General features: G+C 40.8%; 1 protein-coding gene across 1 annotated transcript in view; it reads right to left on the bottom strand.

Annotated features, from left to right (window-relative positions):
- Positions 1 to 17,388, bottom strand: part of Ttd14 (TRPL translocation defect 14) — a 104,591-nt gene that overhangs the window by 46,907 nt on the left and 40,296 nt on the right. The window contains exons 6-9 of the mRNA XM_070104235.1: positions 9,699 to 9,835; positions 4,531 to 4,653; positions 2,919 to 3,053; positions 1,133 to 1,211 (exon numbers count right to left, since the gene is read on the bottom strand). Coding sequence (XP_069960336.1) covers positions 1,133 to 1,211; positions 2,919 to 3,053; positions 4,531 to 4,653; positions 9,699 to 9,835 — 474 coding nt within the window. The remainder of the gene's footprint in view (positions 1 to 1,132; positions 1,212 to 2,918; positions 3,054 to 4,530; positions 4,654 to 9,698; positions 9,836 to 17,388) is intronic.

The following is a 17,388-nucleotide window of genomic DNA, read 5'->3' as shown; positions in this document are numbered from 1 at the left end:
TTTGTTTTACATTTGAAAATGTGTAAAAAAAACTTATCTACATTTTTTTTTTGTTATATTTGAAAATATGTAAAAAAAAGTAGATCTACTTTTGCAGTACTACGAATTTGAACGTCGATCTGTTTGGACCGTTTAAGGGTTAAGATAAAACATTACAGCCTCTCCTCACTTAGCGACGTACTCTTTTACGGACGACTCAGACTTACGACTGGCTCTCTGACCAGTATGCATAATGTATATTAGAGCTGATTTCCTCTATTCTATTTATTACAATATACAGTGGACCCCCGCATAACGATTACCTCCGAATGCGACCAATTATGTAAGTGTATTTATGTAAGTGCGTTTGTACTTGTATGTTTGGGGGTCTGAAATGGACTAATCTACTTCACAATATTCCTTATGGGAATAAATTCGGTCAGTACTGGCACCTGAACATACTACTGGAATGAAAAAATATCGTTAACCGGGGGTCCACTGTACAGTACACTACTGTATAAACATTTAAAAATATACCAGAAATGTTATAAATGGTGCAAAGGTGACATTAAAACATCAAACATGACTGACACAACCTCTACCATTCTAGTATGCTCGTCACTTAGTGACAAATTTGTTTACCAACATGGTCTTAAGAACAAAACTCCGTCATTACGTGAGGAGAGGCTGTATTTATTTTAGTCACATTCTTTAATGTCTTCTGGTAGGGCACTATGGATTAATTTTTCTTGAGAATTCGTGGATTTCCCATCCACACGGGAAGAGCCACAGCATTTATTCATATATTATCATGCTCAGGATCATACCCTTCCAAGAGAAGATGCCTATAAGCTGGTAAATAGCTCTTGATCCAAAGAATTAGAGATAGCCTCCCTTTCCTCAGATCAAACCTGATTACCTTCCATTCCCAGGTGCAGTTAGACCCATATGTTTATAATAATAATACCGGAGCTGATTTCTCCTTAATTAAATCAGACATGATTATGTTGTAGTCCCCAGACACTGACTTTCTACTGTTTCGTGCTTGCCCAGAATATATTAATAATAATTAATAGATAATGATAATAATAATAGTGATAATAATGATGATTAATATAATAATTATAATAATAATAATAATAATAATACTCACCATTCTTACCACGTTTCCTGAGGCGAGCTTGCATTTTCCTCGAGTTTGTACGCAGATAAATGTGCTCGACATTGAAGTCCTGTAATATGTTGAAATACACCATCAATACACTGTACAGGAAACCACAGAAAGGGTGGGGTTTGAACCCATGGCAAATGAGTCCTAAACCTCTACTCCACTTGCCATGGGTTCAAACCCCACCTGTTACATGGTTTGTTTACAATTGTGAGTCCTCAACCTACAAACACGTTGGGGACCTCCTGAGCTGTGTATAACATTCGTAATGTATTATAATTATAATCGTGGGGGAGCGCTAAACCCGTAGGATTATACAGCGCATGCAAGGGGGAGGGATGGAAGGTATTCAGGGAACTGGATACACATCCAATTCCCTAGATCAAAAGCCCCTCACCAGCATCAATGAACCTCCTGTAAGGGGTATTCATAATACAGGAAGTTTTCAACTTACAAATACAGTGGATCCCCGCTTTATGATCAGCTCCCAATGCGACCAATTATGTAAGTGTATTTATGTAAGTGCATTTGTACGTGTATGTTTGGGGGTCTGAAATGGACTAATCTAATTCACAATATTCCTTATGGGAACAAATTCGTTCAGTACTGGCACCTGAACATACTTCTGGAATGAAATACAGTGGACCCCCGGTTAACGATATTTTTTCATTCCAGAAGTATGTTCAGGTGCCAGTACTGACCGAATTTGTTCCCATAAGGAATATTGTGAAGTAGATTAGTCCATTTCAGACCCCCAAACATACACGTACAAACGCACTTACATAAATACACTTACATAATTGGTTGCATTCGGAGGTGATCGTTATGCGGGGGTCCACTGTAATATCATAAATTGGGGGTCCACTGTGCACTGGGGACCTTCTGTATTTTGTATAACAATGATACAACAATGATATACACAACAGAGGAGATTCTTAACGTGTTTGCAAGCAAACGACTTACTGTAATTGATTTAAGGCAGGTTTGCCTGCTCTTACTATGCTACTGTAGTGTTATGAATTTCCTCACTCGAAAAAGTTCTTTCTTTACGTGCTTAAAGTATTTTTAGAAGTCACATTATGAAAATTACCTAAGTATTTTTAAGTGTTAATAATCTGCATATTCCTAAAGGTTTATTATATACTAAATATTTTCATCGTTATAGATTCTTTACTGTCATATAAATCATACTGACAATTCACAATTTAGAGATCAACATCAAAAGTTTCCTCTCAAAATACACCTACCACTCGACTTACGACCACTCGACTTACGACCACTCGACTTACGACCACTCGACTTACGACCACCCGACTTACGACCACCCGACTTACGACCACCCGACTTACGACCACCCGACTTACGACCACCCGACTTACGACCATCCGACTTACGACCATCCGACTTACGACCGTGTTTTTTATGCCAAATTTCTGGGAAATAAACAACTATTTGTGTTGTGCACAGTGTTTATCCTAAACCTTACAGTATAAAATACAGTACTAACAACATAAAAAGTAAAGTAAAACATGAAATACCAAAATAAAACAATAAAATAAAGCCATTACAAAAATGTTTTGTTGATATTCAGTAGTAAAGTTCGACTTATGACCATTTCGACTTACGACCGGTTTCTCAGAACCGAACTCGGTCGTAAGTCGGATGGTAGGTGTAGTATGTTAGTTGTGAATTGCCTCAGTTACAGTACTATGACTAATCTGCAACTTACACTTCTATATTTCAACAAATAAGCATAAGACTGGGTTACTACCTGGAAGTTGGGAAAGACTGAGTCTGCAGGAAGTGGTCCCTTGACCAGGAACTTGAGCTTGCGAGCGTTGGTGCTAAGTCTGTCGCCAGTGTCGATACCCAGCTTCTGACACACCACACTGATCATGCGCCGCATCTGAATTCACCAGATATTATTACTTTTATGTTTATATCCCTACATTTTTCATCATAGTTAATCTCAATTTTATTGTCAACATGCTGGCCATCTGTCACTGAAAAAAAAAATGCTTTCACCACCATTCACACTGTCACTGTCTCGCCAGTGACAAATGGCAGAGACTTGTAAAAGGAAAAGTATGTGTGAAAGAGAAAGTCAAAGTCAGTGTAATAACCCAATTTTGTCAGAGAAACCATAGAGCATTGCCATTCAAGGTAGGACTGTTTGAAAGGGAAGTAGAGTTAATCAGGCCTCCCAGCATACATAAGGGGGATTACCAACAGACCCCTGGCAGTCTTCAAGCTGGCACTGGACAAGCACCTAAAGTCAGTTCCGGATCAGCCGGGCTGTGGCTCGTACGTTGGTTTGCGTGCAGCCAGCAGCAACAGCCTGGTTGATCAGGCTCTGATCCACCAGGAGGCCTGGTCACAGACCGGGCCGCGGGGGCGTTGACCCCCGGAACTCTCTCCAGGTAAACTCCAGGTAAATAACCCGCACATAGGAGAATCTTACCACGATGTCTCAGTCAGATTTGGACCAAGTGGGACCAAAACGTCATCGCAAGCTTCTCTCTCCCATGTGCGAGTTATCTGTGTATTGTTCCAGTCACGGTATTGTGCCTTTTTGCTTTTTATATTCTCTTAGTTTTTGAAGAAGGAAACTGAAGGTAGTGAAAAATGACAAATGTTATACAGAGAATGAATGTAGAAACTGAAAGATGTATGGATAAATGGCAGAAAATACCAACAAGATGCAAAAATAGACAAACGCAGCATAATATGATTCTTCATTGACTACACTCACTGTGTGGGTGTAATGTAGTCAATAAAAGATTGCATTATATGGCAGTTATGTCTACTTTTATATGGAATAATTCATGGAGAAGAGGAGTTGTAGAGATAATATAACATGTAGAAAGGATGGAAAAGCCAGTCTGATCAAGAGGGTGTACAAGTCTGGGGTGCATAGCTTTGGGAAACATGCCAGGAGGAAGGTATTAAGAAGTAGAAGCTAGACCATCCAGTTATCATGTATGAGTGTGTTAGATGAATGTGCGTGGAGGAAGATAATTTTTCGAGATTTCATGTGCTGTTAGAACCAATTAAACATTTACAAGTGCTGAGAGGCAATACAGACATGTAACACAGCCATCACTGGACTCATTTTCTATACAAACAATTCATTTTGAAGTAAAAAAAAATGAATACAACGTATTTCAAATTTGGAAACCTCATGTACTGCATTTGCAGAAAAAACTTTTTTTAACTTATAAGGCATACATTTTTACTTTGATAAATATTTTCAAAATTTTACCTAGCTGTTTCGACAAGACTACAATTGTAATAATATCTAGCAACAATAACATCAAATTTTCCTAATACATATTTACTGTATTACTTGCTTAAAGGGTGCTTAATACTATAGAAAAACAAACCTTTGTATCAAACTCAGTGGAATTGTCAATGACATCGAAATATGGGTGACCAACCCAAGCCTCAGCGGCTCTGTTGTCCAACTGCCGTGCCAGCTCAATGTTCTCGCTACGGCAGGCGTGGTCCTGCACAAAGATGTTAAGAGCCAAACTTATTAATGTAGTGACACAAAATTAGTACAAATAACAAATTAAAAGACAATATTACTAAGAATACAATGTATTTTAAAGCCTAAAGATTCTTGTAAATCTTCACATTGTTGCTACTCGGTGTTTCATAAAGTAGAAATAGCTGAAAAAATTGTTATCACAGTAATTCACAAGTGCTGTGATGCATTTAGAGAATTAAAGCACAGTAATGTAATTAAAATACCAAGTGCAGTAAACTATACATAAATACCAGAGAACTTAACTTTAGAACTGATAAGAAAACTAAATATTTCTAATGAATACCATACTGACAGATATACTGATTGAATTTTGCATCTTACATTTACTCTATTTACAAAATTGATAAAGCAGTCACCATTTGACTTACACAATGTGTGTGTGTAAATATTACAATAACAGATAAAACAGTAACTAGGCCTAATCTTACACTACTACAAATTTAAATAGGTAATAACAAGAACTCAATGAGAATACAAGGGCCCCAATAAAAATACAAGGACCCCAATGGAAATAAGTCACTGACTTTTTTCTGTGTTATTCTGGTGGTAATTTATACATTTGTTACTAATATATAAAATTTTTAGGTAGTAGGATGGTAGACAGCAACCGCCCAGGGAGGTACTACCGTCCTGCCAAGTTAGTGTAAAACTGAAGCCTGTAATTGTTTTACACGATGGTAAGATTGCTGGTGTCTTTTTTTATCTGTCTCATACACATGCAAGATTTCAGGTATGTCTTGCTACTTCTACTTACACTTAGGTCACACTACACATACATGTACAAGCATATATATACACACCCCCTTGGGTTTTCTTCTATTTTCTTTCTAGTTCTTGTTCTTGTTTATTTCCTCTTACCTCCATGGGGAAGTGGAACAGAATTCTTCCTCCATAAGCCATGCGTGTTGTAAGAGGCGACTAAAATGCCGGGAGCAAGGAGCTAGTAACCCCTTCTCCTGTATATATTACTAAATGTAAAAGGAGAAACTTTCGTTTTTCCTTTTGGGCCACCCCGCCTCGGTGGGATACGGCCGGTGTGTTGAAAGAAAGAATAACAAGAACCCAATGAGAATACAAGGGCCCCAATAAAAATACAAGGACCCCAATAGAAATAAGTCACTGACTTTTTTCTGTGTTATTCTGGTGGTAATTTATACATTTGTTACTAATATATAAAATTTTTAGGTAGTAGGATGGTAGACAGCAACCGCCCAGGGAGGTACTACCGTCCTGCCAAGTGAGTGTAAAACGAAAGCCTGTAATTGTTTTACATGATGGTAGGATTGCTGGTGTCTTTTGTCTGTCTCATAAACATGCAAGATTTCAGGTACGTCTTGCTACTTCTACTTACACTTAGGTCACACTACACATACAATACAAGCATATATATACACACCCCTCTGGGTTTTCTTCTATTTTCTTTCTAGTTCTTGCTCTTGTTTATTTCCTCTGATCTTCATGGGGAAGAGGAACAGAATTCTTCCTCCATAAGCCATGCGTGTTGTAAGAGACGACTAAAATGCCGGGAGCAAGGGGCTAGTAACCTCTTCTCCTGTATAAATTACTAAATTTACAAAAAACTTTCGTTTTTCTTTTTGGGTCACCCTGCCTTGGTGGGGTATGGCCGATTTGTTGAAAGAAAAAAAGAAGATATAACATTTGTACTTATGTGTACCTGTATCTAAATAAACCTACTTATAGTTTGTAGTTACGAGGAAATAACTCTTACAACAGAAATTTAACAAGTACAGTGGATCCCCGGTTTACGATCAGCTCCCAATGCAACCAATCATGTAAGTGTATTTATGTAAGTGCGTTTGTACATGTATGTTTGGGGGTCTGAAATGGACTAATCTACTTCACAATATTCCTTATGGGAACAAATTCGGTCAGTACTGGCACCTGAACATACTTCTGGAGTGAAATAATATCGTAAACCGGGGGTCCACTGTAATCTGTATAATTGATAACAGCTTTTATAAAAACTTTATCAATATCAGTTATGTTATATATACAAAGAATGCATTCAGAATTAAAATGATCAAGATATTTGTTATGGACATAATTATTTGAATAAATAAGAATTACTACCACAGTTTACCTGGGTGCATTAACTAAGATATTAAAGAAATTAGTGCTACCGTATCATTCCTTGGCTTAAACCTGATTATCACCCACTCTCCATGTGATGCATGACCCCTATAGGTTTAGTGCTTCCCTATAATAATAATAATAACAATAATAATAATGAGAAGAGTTCTAAATACCCAGTTCCAGGCCTAATATTTAAAAATAAATTAATATTTTATATTCTAACTCATATTAACACACGATAACTAAAACAAGTGATTCAAAGTTAGATAATCATTCTACATTGAAACTTAAAAACATGTACCGAGTCAGGTGTCAGGGCATCTAGTTCTCCAACTATTATCACCAATGATGATAAAATGTACACCAAGTTGCAGAATTATTATATATTTCAACACATATGACACCTACATTTTGGATGGGAGGGCAACATTATAGATTAATGGAACCTGACAGAGAATAACAAACACAGTTTTATATTACACAAATAACCCGAACGTTAGAGAAGAAAACTTATGATGACGTTTTGGTCTGATTTGGACCATTGCAGAGAGAAACTTCACTGAGATGTTTTAGGTGTGGACGAACTTGCTCAGTCATGGTGTCCTCACCAGACATCTCTCAGTAAATTTCCTCCCTGTAATTCTCTTTTTTGTAGGTTTTAAGCTGTGATCTCTGGATAGAGTGGGCAGAAATTAATGACAACCGGGAGGAATTTACACACTAACTGGAGATGAGGTTGTCATTGGGACTTTAAATAAAAAATCTCAAGACATGAAAAGCATCATGCAAAGTGCTTCCAGGCGACCTACACCATCCAGGACAAATAAGGGGCGAGATACACCTGAAAGCTGCAGTGAAGAAATGGTTTAGAAAACTAACAAGCTGATCAATGAGACACTTGTGCAACATTTGGGTAGCTTTATTCTGGAAATGTTTCACCAGCCAGTGGCTTCTTCAGTCCAATACAGAGAAAGGTGAAAGATAAGGATTTTAAGGGACTGATTACCTCAAACTCCTCCTCATCTTCCACCTATTTCTGCTCAGGACTGAAGAAGCCACTGGCTGTGAAATATTTCCAGAATAAAGCTACCCAAGTGTTACTTAAGTACGTACATATCTCATTGATCTGAAGGATGGTGAAGGGCCCATGGTTCAGTGAAGTGAAGTTGACCTCCACTTTCCCTAATCAAAACCCACTTCACCACTCCCTCCCACTGCCCAGGCAATGCACATCTCATATGGACTGAACACTTCCCCAAGAATAAAATATTCATGCGAGGTGAGGTGATTCATTACAAGACAAACCAAGCAGCACTGGCCTGTAAAAATAGTCAGTGGGTGTACAATACAATAAAAATACAGTACAATAAAAAATAGCATTGAAAGCAAAGCAGAAAGTCTGGCAGAAACAAAACCAGTATTGAGGATCCAAAATTTACAAATGAACTGCACTTTCCATGTTTCAACTTACGAGCAAATCATGACTCACAAAATCACAATAAAATGATTGAAAAACAAATCACAGTACAAGACGGGACAGGTTTGAATCCATGGGGAGTGTGTTGAAAAACTCCAGGTCAATGCATAAGACACAGGGCCAGCTGGCTACAATAAAGTTCATATACCTACTTGGATGACTCTTACTGCAGCCAGCTGGCCCAGTGGCTTACACACTGGCCTGGAGTTTTAGACTCACTCACCATGGATTCAAACCACACCCGTTCTGTGGTTTAAACAGGTCATTTGAAACACTATATAAAATAACAGGGTACAAAAATTACTGTATCAAATGTGTTTATAACTGTCATTCATACAAATATTTTCTAATTTATTACGTCTTTTTTTTAGAGCAAGTTCACAAGTGAGGATCATCGCAACTCGAGTGCTCGTAAATCAGGGACCCTTCTATGAGAAAAAACAAATAATGAGCAGACACACAAAAGAATAAGCACACAACAGAGTAGAGTAGGGACTCGTGTATGTGGATGTGTGACCTGTGTTGTTTAGTCAAATGTACTAATTCACATTAGCTTAAAAAACAGAATTATACGTTGTTGTATCGGGGACGAGTCTAAAATCCACTTTACCTTAAAGAAGTTTTTGCAAAGTCACTAATTCAGCTATGGAAAAAATTCACTAATTATAAATTAAAACCAAATAAATGAAACAAAGAATATGTGTGTGGACTATACAATATCTATGGAAGAAGAGAAAATCTATGAATATGGAAGCTAGACAGGTTTGTTCCAGTGAAATTCCTGGATTAATATTAACTTATTTCCTGATGAAGCAGTGTTATGATAAATTAAGCATAAAATTCAGATAACAAAAGGATAATTATAACTGAGCAGAAATACTAGAATAACAGGATCAGTAATTTTCATATCCTTGGTAAAAAATACATGGAAATAGCTCATGACCCAATCAAATTTGTTTCTTGATTATTTTACCATTAAACTGCCAAGTCATTAGTTTATATTAGAATCACAGCTGGTGAGATCAACAAGCAAAAGCAGCAGTGACAAAAAACAGTTTATAACAACTGTCTAGACATGATAGTTGTTAATAATGATAAACTTATGCAAGTATTTTTTTTCTTAAATTAAAATTTAAACCCAGAGTTTGTCCATTTTGAGACTGCCAACCTAGTGAGCTACTACGCCAGGCTGCAAACCTCAGCAGGGCCGGACTCTGGTTTCAAACCTTAATCACTAATTAAAAATCAATTGCATTAGTTTGCGATAAATGTCTGCATACTATACATAATACATACATAGATATATACAATATATACATACCTATCAAGGAAAATGAGACATAATTTATCTGAAATGGATAAAAAGAATGGAGAAGAGCAGCAGCTAATACGTACATGCAAGGGTGTGGTGAATGGGATAGAACCAGTACCTCAGTTGTGTAGAAAGCTTCTGCTCCATTGGCAGCAGACACCATATGGATGATCTGGTTATACCGTGTGTCCCGCAGGTCCACAGGGTTCCAACCATTCCTCTTCATTATCTCTTCCCACTGCTCTTCTGGGATAACTGTAAGATACACACATACTTAAGTTACTCTCCTGGAGGTGGGAAGTACAGTGCCTGCACTCAGGGACTGGGATATTTACTGTTTAGAGGGACATCTAAACTACCATAACTGCACGCTTCTAGCAAGACAGCAATAGTGCAAGTGATGGTGAGAGTGTTTCTTTTTTTGGGTCACCCTGCCTCAGTGGAAGATGGCCGGCATGCTTAAAAAATCATTATAATTTTTTTTATTAGTATACAGTGCATACAGGCCTTACAGTGCATTGGTATGCACTGTAAGACCTCCTACAGGTTTAGCACTTCCCACAAATATAAATTACTATATAATAATAAGGGTAAAGTACAATCATGTGACTTTTATAAACAGTTTTATCATTAATATTTTTTATAATATAAACATTTCGATTCATTTTCTTTGGCAACAGTAACCTTGATGTGGTGATTAAGACTGTCTTGCTTTCTACACACAATATATACACTAGACAGTGTATTTCTCCAGGCATCTAATACAGTATACACTCAGACTTCATATTAATCCCTGTTTTAAAGGTTACAGTAATCTTGTCAGGTAGCAAAAAGGTTACATGCAGAGTTGATAGGTTTTAAACCCCATTAACCAACCAATCCAATAACCAACCAACCAGCCTTCTGTAACCTAAACAAAGAAACTAAATTTTTATTTGTTTGTGCAAAATAGGTTAGGTTAGCTAAGGTTCATCAGGAAACAGGACAAGTGTTTCCAGACTTGGGGTCTTAGTCAGACAATGGCCCGCCATTGGAGCTTTTGGTCACCTGACCAAAGCCTTCCACTGGCTTACCCCTCCATCCCTTTAAACTTACTTTCTTTCAACACACCAGCCGTATCCCACCGAGGCGGGGTGGCCCAAAAGGAAAAACGAAAGCTTCTCCTTTTACATTTAGTAATATATACAGGAGAAGGGGTTACTAGCCCCTTGCTCCCGGCATTTTAGTTACCTCTTACAACACGCATGGCTTACGGAGGAAGAATTTTGTTTCACTTCCCCATGGAGTGAAGAGGAAATAAATAAGGACAAGAACTAGAAAGAAAACCCAGAGGGGTGTGTATATATATGCTTGTACATGTATGTGTAGTGTGACCTAAGTGTAAGTAGAAGTAGCAAGACGTACCTGAAATCTTGCATATTTATGAGACAGACAAAAGACACCAGCAATCCTACCATCATGTAAAACAATTACAGGATTTCGTTTTACACTCACTTGGCAGGACGGTAGTACCTCCCTGGGCGGTTGCTGTCTACCAACCTACTACCACAGGAAGGTAGTACCTCCCTGGGTGGTTGCTGTCTACCAACCTACTACCACAGGACGGTAGTACCTCCCTGGGTGGTTGCTGTCTACCAACCTACTACCACAGGATGGTAGTACCTCCCTGGGTGGTTGCTGTCTACCAACCTACTACCACAGGACGGTAGTACCTCCCTGGGTGGTTGCTGTCTACCAACCTACTACCACAGGACGGTAGTACTTCCCTGGGTGGTTGTTGTCTACCAACCTACTACCACAGGATGGTAGTACCTCCCTGGGTGGTTGTTGTCTACCAACCTACTACCACAGGACGGTAGTACCTCCCTGGGTGGTTGTTGTCTACCAACCTACTACCACAGGATGGTAGTACCTCCCTGGGTGGTTGCTGTCTACCAACCTACTACCACAGGATGGTAGTACCTCCCTGGGTGGTTGCTGTCTACCAACCTACTACCACAGGATGGTAGTACCTCCCTGGGTGGTTGCTGTCTACCAACCTACTACCTATATCCCTTTAAACATTATGGTCAAATTTTAAGGTTTCTGCAGTATAAAAACTTAGTTTACATGTAATAAAACAGTGTTAAGCACAAAACAAAGCCACTATCATGCATGTGCATTTCTGGCAGACTAATATTAATGTTTATACACTAATGAAGACTAAACATAGGTAATGAGTGGTAAAATTTTGGGTATGTGTTATTACAAAAAGGGAGGTAGCAAAAATAGTACAAGCAGATAATGTCAGCTGTCACTCATGGGTTGGAATGGTTTACATTGTTTCCCTTGCCATTGTGGCTGTTGTTGCTTGGCCACATTAACTGGTGATATTTCATGTAGAAAGTCCAGAGTATTTTGGGCAAGCTTAAGCCTAACTATAGACTACAAGGCCAATAAAAATTACATGCAAGTATTTAAGGTTATTAAATGTATACAATTACTGAATACGTGAGTATACAATGGATGTATATGTATGTAGATTAAATATATCCTTGTATGTGATTATAATAAAAAATTGTTTGGGTTATCGTCTAGTAAGTTTAAAGGTAGAATCAGACTTCTCTTTACAGGGTTTCACTAATGCAATGGTTTTCATTTACAGCCATTCTTCATTTATTCAGACTTCCTACAATAAATACATTCACCACTCACTATTAGCTAAGAACGAAAATATTTTAAGTAATGTGCGCACTGTATATGCATTTTCAAGACCCAGCTCTATTGCTCACTTAATACAGTGGACCCCTGCTTAACGATAACCTCCCAATGCGACCAATTATGTAAGTGTACTGTATTTATGTAAGTGCGTTTGTACGTGTATGTTTGGGGGTCTGAAATGGACTAATCTACTTCACAATATTCCTTATGGGAACAAATTCGGTCAGTACGGGCACCTGAACATACTTCTGGAGTGAAAAAATATCGTTAACCTGGGGTCCACTATATATGATATTGTAAACATGTTATTGGGCTTTTATATGCATTTGAAAATAAAAAAACAAAGCTATGTTTAACTTCATAGCAATAAATAACAAAAAGGCACAATACCGTGACTGGAACGATACACAAATAACCCGCACATAAAAGAGAGAAGCTTACGACGACGTTTCGGTCCGACTTGGACCATTGACAAAGTCAATGTGTGTTTCATAGCAATTCTTGCTTTACAACAGTATCCCAGAACCTAACCTGGTGTATAAGTGGGGCCCTACAGTAGCCCGGAACCTAACCTGCTGTATAAGTGGGGCCCTACAGTATCCCAGAACCTAACCTGGTGTATAAGTGGGGCCCTACAGTAGCCCAGAACCTAACCTGGTGTATAAGTGGGGCCCTACAGTAGCCCAGAACCTAACCTGGTGTATAAGTGGGGCCCTACAGTAGCCCGGAACCTAACCTGCTGTATAAGTGGGGCCCTACAGTAGCCCAGAACCTAACCTGGTGTATAAGTGGGGCCCTACAGTAGCCCGGAACCTAACCTGCTGTATAAGTGGGGCCCTACAGTATCCCAGAACCTAACCTGCTGTATAAGTGGGGCCCTACAGTATCCCAGAACCTAACCTGCTGTATAAGTGGGGCCCTACAGTAGCCCGGAACCTAACCTGCTGTATAAGTGGGGCCCTACAGTAGCCCAGAACCTAACCTGGTGTATAAGTGGGGCCCTACAGTAGCCCAGAACCTAACCTGGTGTATAAGTGGGGCCCTACAGTATCCCAGAACCTAACCTGCTGTATAAGTGGGGCCCTACAGTAGCCCGGAACCTAACATGCTATATAAGTGGGGCCCTACAGTAGCCCAGAACCTAAACTGGTGTATAAGTGGGGCCCTACAGTAGCCCAGAACCTAACCTGGTGTATAAGTGGGGCCCTACAGTAGCCCAGAACCTAACCTGGTGTATAAGTGGGGCCCTACAGTATCCCGGAACCTAACCTGCTGTATAAGTGGGGCCCTACAGTATCCCAGAACCTAACCTGCTGTATAAGTGGGGCCCTACAGTAGCCCGGAACCTAACCTGGTGTATAAGTGGGGCCCTACAGTATCCCAGAACCTAACCTGCTGTATAAGTGGGGCCCTACAGTATCCCAGAACCTAACCTGCTGTATAAGTGGGGCCCTACAGTAGCCCAGAACCTAACCTGGTGTATAAGTGGGGCCCTACAGTATCCCAGAACCTAACCTGCTGTATAAGTGGGGCCCTACAGTAGCCCAGAACCTAACCTGCTGTATAAGTGGGGCCCTACAGTAGCCCGGAACCTAACCTGCTGTATAAGTGGGGCCCTACAGTAGCCCGGAACCTAACCTGCTGTATAAGTGGGGCCCTACAGTAGCCCGGAACCTAACCTGCTGTATAAGTGGGGCCCTACAGTAGCCCGGAACCTAACCTGCTGTATAAGTGGGGCCCTACAGTATCCCAGAACCTAACCTGCTGTATAAGTGGGGCCCTACAGTAGCCCGAACCTAACCTGCTGTATAAGTGGGGCCCTACAGTAGCCCAGAACCTAAACTGCTGTGTAAGTGGGGACCTACAGTAGCCCGGAACCTAACCTGCTGTATAAGTGGGGCCCTACAGTAGCTGGGAACCTAACCTGCTGTATAAGTGGGGCCCTACAGTAGCCTGAAACCTAACCTGCTGTATAAGTGGGGCCCTACAGCAGCCCGGAACCTAACCTGCTGTATAAGTGGGGCCCTACAGTAGCCTGGAACCTAACCTGCTGTATAAGTGGGGCCCTACAGTAGCCTGGAACCTAACCTGCTGTATAAGTGGGGCCCTACAGTAGCCCAGAACCTAACCTGCTGTATAAGTGAAGCCCTACAGTAGCCTGGAACCTAACCTGCTGTATAAGTGGGGCCCTACAGTAGCCTGGAACCTAACCTGCTATATAAGTGGGGCTCTACAGTAGCCCAGAACCTAACCTGCTGTACAAGTGGGGCCCTACAGTAGCCTGGAACCTAACCTGGTGTATAAGTGGGGCCCTACAGCAGCCTGGAACCTAACCGGCTGTATAAGTGGGGCCCTACAGTAGCCCAGAACCTAACCTGCTGTATAAGTGGGGCCCTACAGTAGCCCGGAATCTAACCTGCTGTATAAATGGGGCCCTACAGTAGCCCGGAACCTAACCTGCTGTATAAGTGAGGCCCTACAGTAGCCCGGAACCTAACCTGCTGTATAAGTGGGGCCCTACAGTAGCCTGGAACCTAACCTGGTGTATAAGTGGGGCCCTACAGCAGCCTGGAACCTAACTTGCTGTATAAGTGGGGCCCTACAGTAGCCTGGAACCTAACCTGGTGTATAAGTGGGGCCCTACAGTAGCCTGAAACCTAACCTGGTGTATAAGTGGGGCCCTACAGTAGCCTGGAACCTAACCTGGTGTATAAGTGGGGCCCTACAGCAGCCTGGAACCTAACCTGGTGTACAAGTGGGGTCCTACAGTAGCCTGGAACCTAACCTGGTGTATAAGTGGGGCCCTACAGCAGCCTGGAACCTAACCTGCTGTATAAGTGGGGCCCTACAGTAGCCCAGAACCTAACCTGCTGTATAAGTGGGGCCCTACAGTAGCCCAGAACCTAACCTGCTGTATAAGTGGGGCCCTACAGTAGCCCGGAACCTAACATGCTGTATAAGTGGGGCCCTACAGTAGTCCGGAACCTAACCTGCTGTATAAGTGGGGCCCTACAGTAGCCCAGAACCTAACCTGCTGTATAAATGGGGCCCTACAGTAGCCCAGAACCTAACCTGCTGTATAAATGGGGCCCTACAGTAGCCCAGAACCTAACCTGCTGTATAAGTGGGGCCCTAAAGTAGCCTGGAACCTAACCTGGTGTATAAGTGGGGCCCTACAGTAGCCCAGAACCTAACCTGCTGTATAAGTGGGGCCCTCCTGTACATGTGTATGGCTAGCCCCCAAATTCACAGGATTTGATTATATGTTTTTACTGAAAGGCAACCCACAAACAAATTCAACTATCTGTGGGATTTTTGTTTGCAGTGCCCATTTCTGGGGCTTTGGCACAAGATCCCTAAACTGAAAGCTAACAATAGAATTTGCACGCCAGGTCACCACATAGACGAGACCTGGGCTGGAACTATGCCGGTGAATCAAACAGCAATAATAATAAATTTCTCTCTTTTCTCCGGTATATAGGTAATGTAGTTTATGAGTAATAAATTATTAGGCACACAAGAAAGCCACTAACATGTGGTGCATTCTGGGAAGAATAGCACTTGCTGCACTTGAAAATGGGCTGTATATGCATTTTTTTAGGCCTAGCTCTATTGCTCACATAATATATGAAAGTGCAATGATGTTATCAGGCTTTTATATACATTTCAAAATGAAAAAATGGCTATGTTTCACTTTACAGCAATTTCTGCTTTGCAGCAGTAGCCCAGAACCTAACCTGCTGTATAGGTGGGGCCCTACAGTAGCCCAGAACCTAACCTGCTGTATAAGTGGGGCCCTACAGTAGCCTGGAACCTAACCTGCTGTATAAATGGGGCCCTACAGTAGCCCAGAACCTAACCTGCTGTATAAGTGGGGCCCTTCAGTAGCCCAGAACCTAACCTGCTGTATAAGTGGGGCCCTACAGTAGCCCAGAAACTAACTGTAGTGATACTGGTCCTGTGGGGAGTAGCAGCAGGATAATACTGCACCACCTCTAGGGGCCCTTAACAACAACAACAGTTTGGTGTGTGTCATGGGCAACAACACATGGTGTGTGATTCTCTCCTACTTTATCCATTTATCAGTGATGCAGATTACATGGTGAGTTTAAATATGTGGCCTGTAGTTATAACTTTTCTCTTGACATATGCAAGACATCACCATCCCTGTAGAAGCTATTGTTAGATGTACTAGTCATTATATTTTGTTGTTGCAGAAGTACTATGAAGATTCTATGTTCAATAAAGCCTAGAGATAAGGCCTGTGTTTCTATCACAACAATTTATTGAACATAGAATCTTCATAGTACTTCATGTAATCTGCATCGCTGATAAATGGATAAAGTAGGAGAGAATCACACACCATGTGTTGGTGCCCATGACACACACCAAACTGTTGTTGTTGTTAAGATGGTTATAGGAAACGGAGACTGGCTATCGATTACTCTGAGACAATCAACAAATTTACACTTCTTGATGGGTACCCTCTACCTCGAATTGACGATACAGTGAACAAAATTGCTCAGTACTACGTGTTTAGCACAATTGATCTGCAGAGTGCCTATCATCAAGTCCCTATAAGGAATGAAGATAAACCATACACAGCGTTTCAGGCTAGTGATGGCCTGTATCAGTTTACCAGAGTCCCTTTTGGAGTCACCAATGGGGTAGCCTGCTTCCAACGAATTATGGATTCACTCATTCAGGAAGAGCAACTCATGGGAACCTACGCGTATTTAGATAATGTTACCATTTGTGGCAAGACCCAGGAGGAACATGATGCAAACCTTGATAAGTTTTTGGAAGCCGCCAAGAAGAAAAATATCAGTTACAATGAGGAAAAGTGCACTTTTTCAACTAAAAGGCTTAGCATCCTTGGTTATGTAGTGGAAGGAGGTTCAATATTCCCAGACCCTGAACGACTACGACCTCTACGGGAACTTCCAATGCCTCAAGACAAAAAGTCACTCCGAAGAACTCTTGGTCTCTGCTTATTACTCACAATGGATCTACAACTATTCAAGTAAAGTCCGCCCATTGAGTGCTACCACATTTCCTGTGACAAAGGAAGCAGAAGCCGCTTTCCATACTCTCAAACAGGACCAGTA

The sequence above is a fragment of the Cherax quadricarinatus genome, chromosome 89 (genome assembly GCF_038502225.1).
Source record: "Cherax quadricarinatus isolate ZL_2023a chromosome 89, ASM3850222v1, whole genome shotgun sequence".
Taxonomy (NCBI): Eukaryota; Metazoa; Arthropoda; class Malacostraca; order Decapoda; family Parastacidae; genus Cherax; species Cherax quadricarinatus.
The sequence above is the reverse complement of the archived record's forward strand: the minus strand, read 5'-3'. Positions and strand labels throughout refer to the sequence as shown.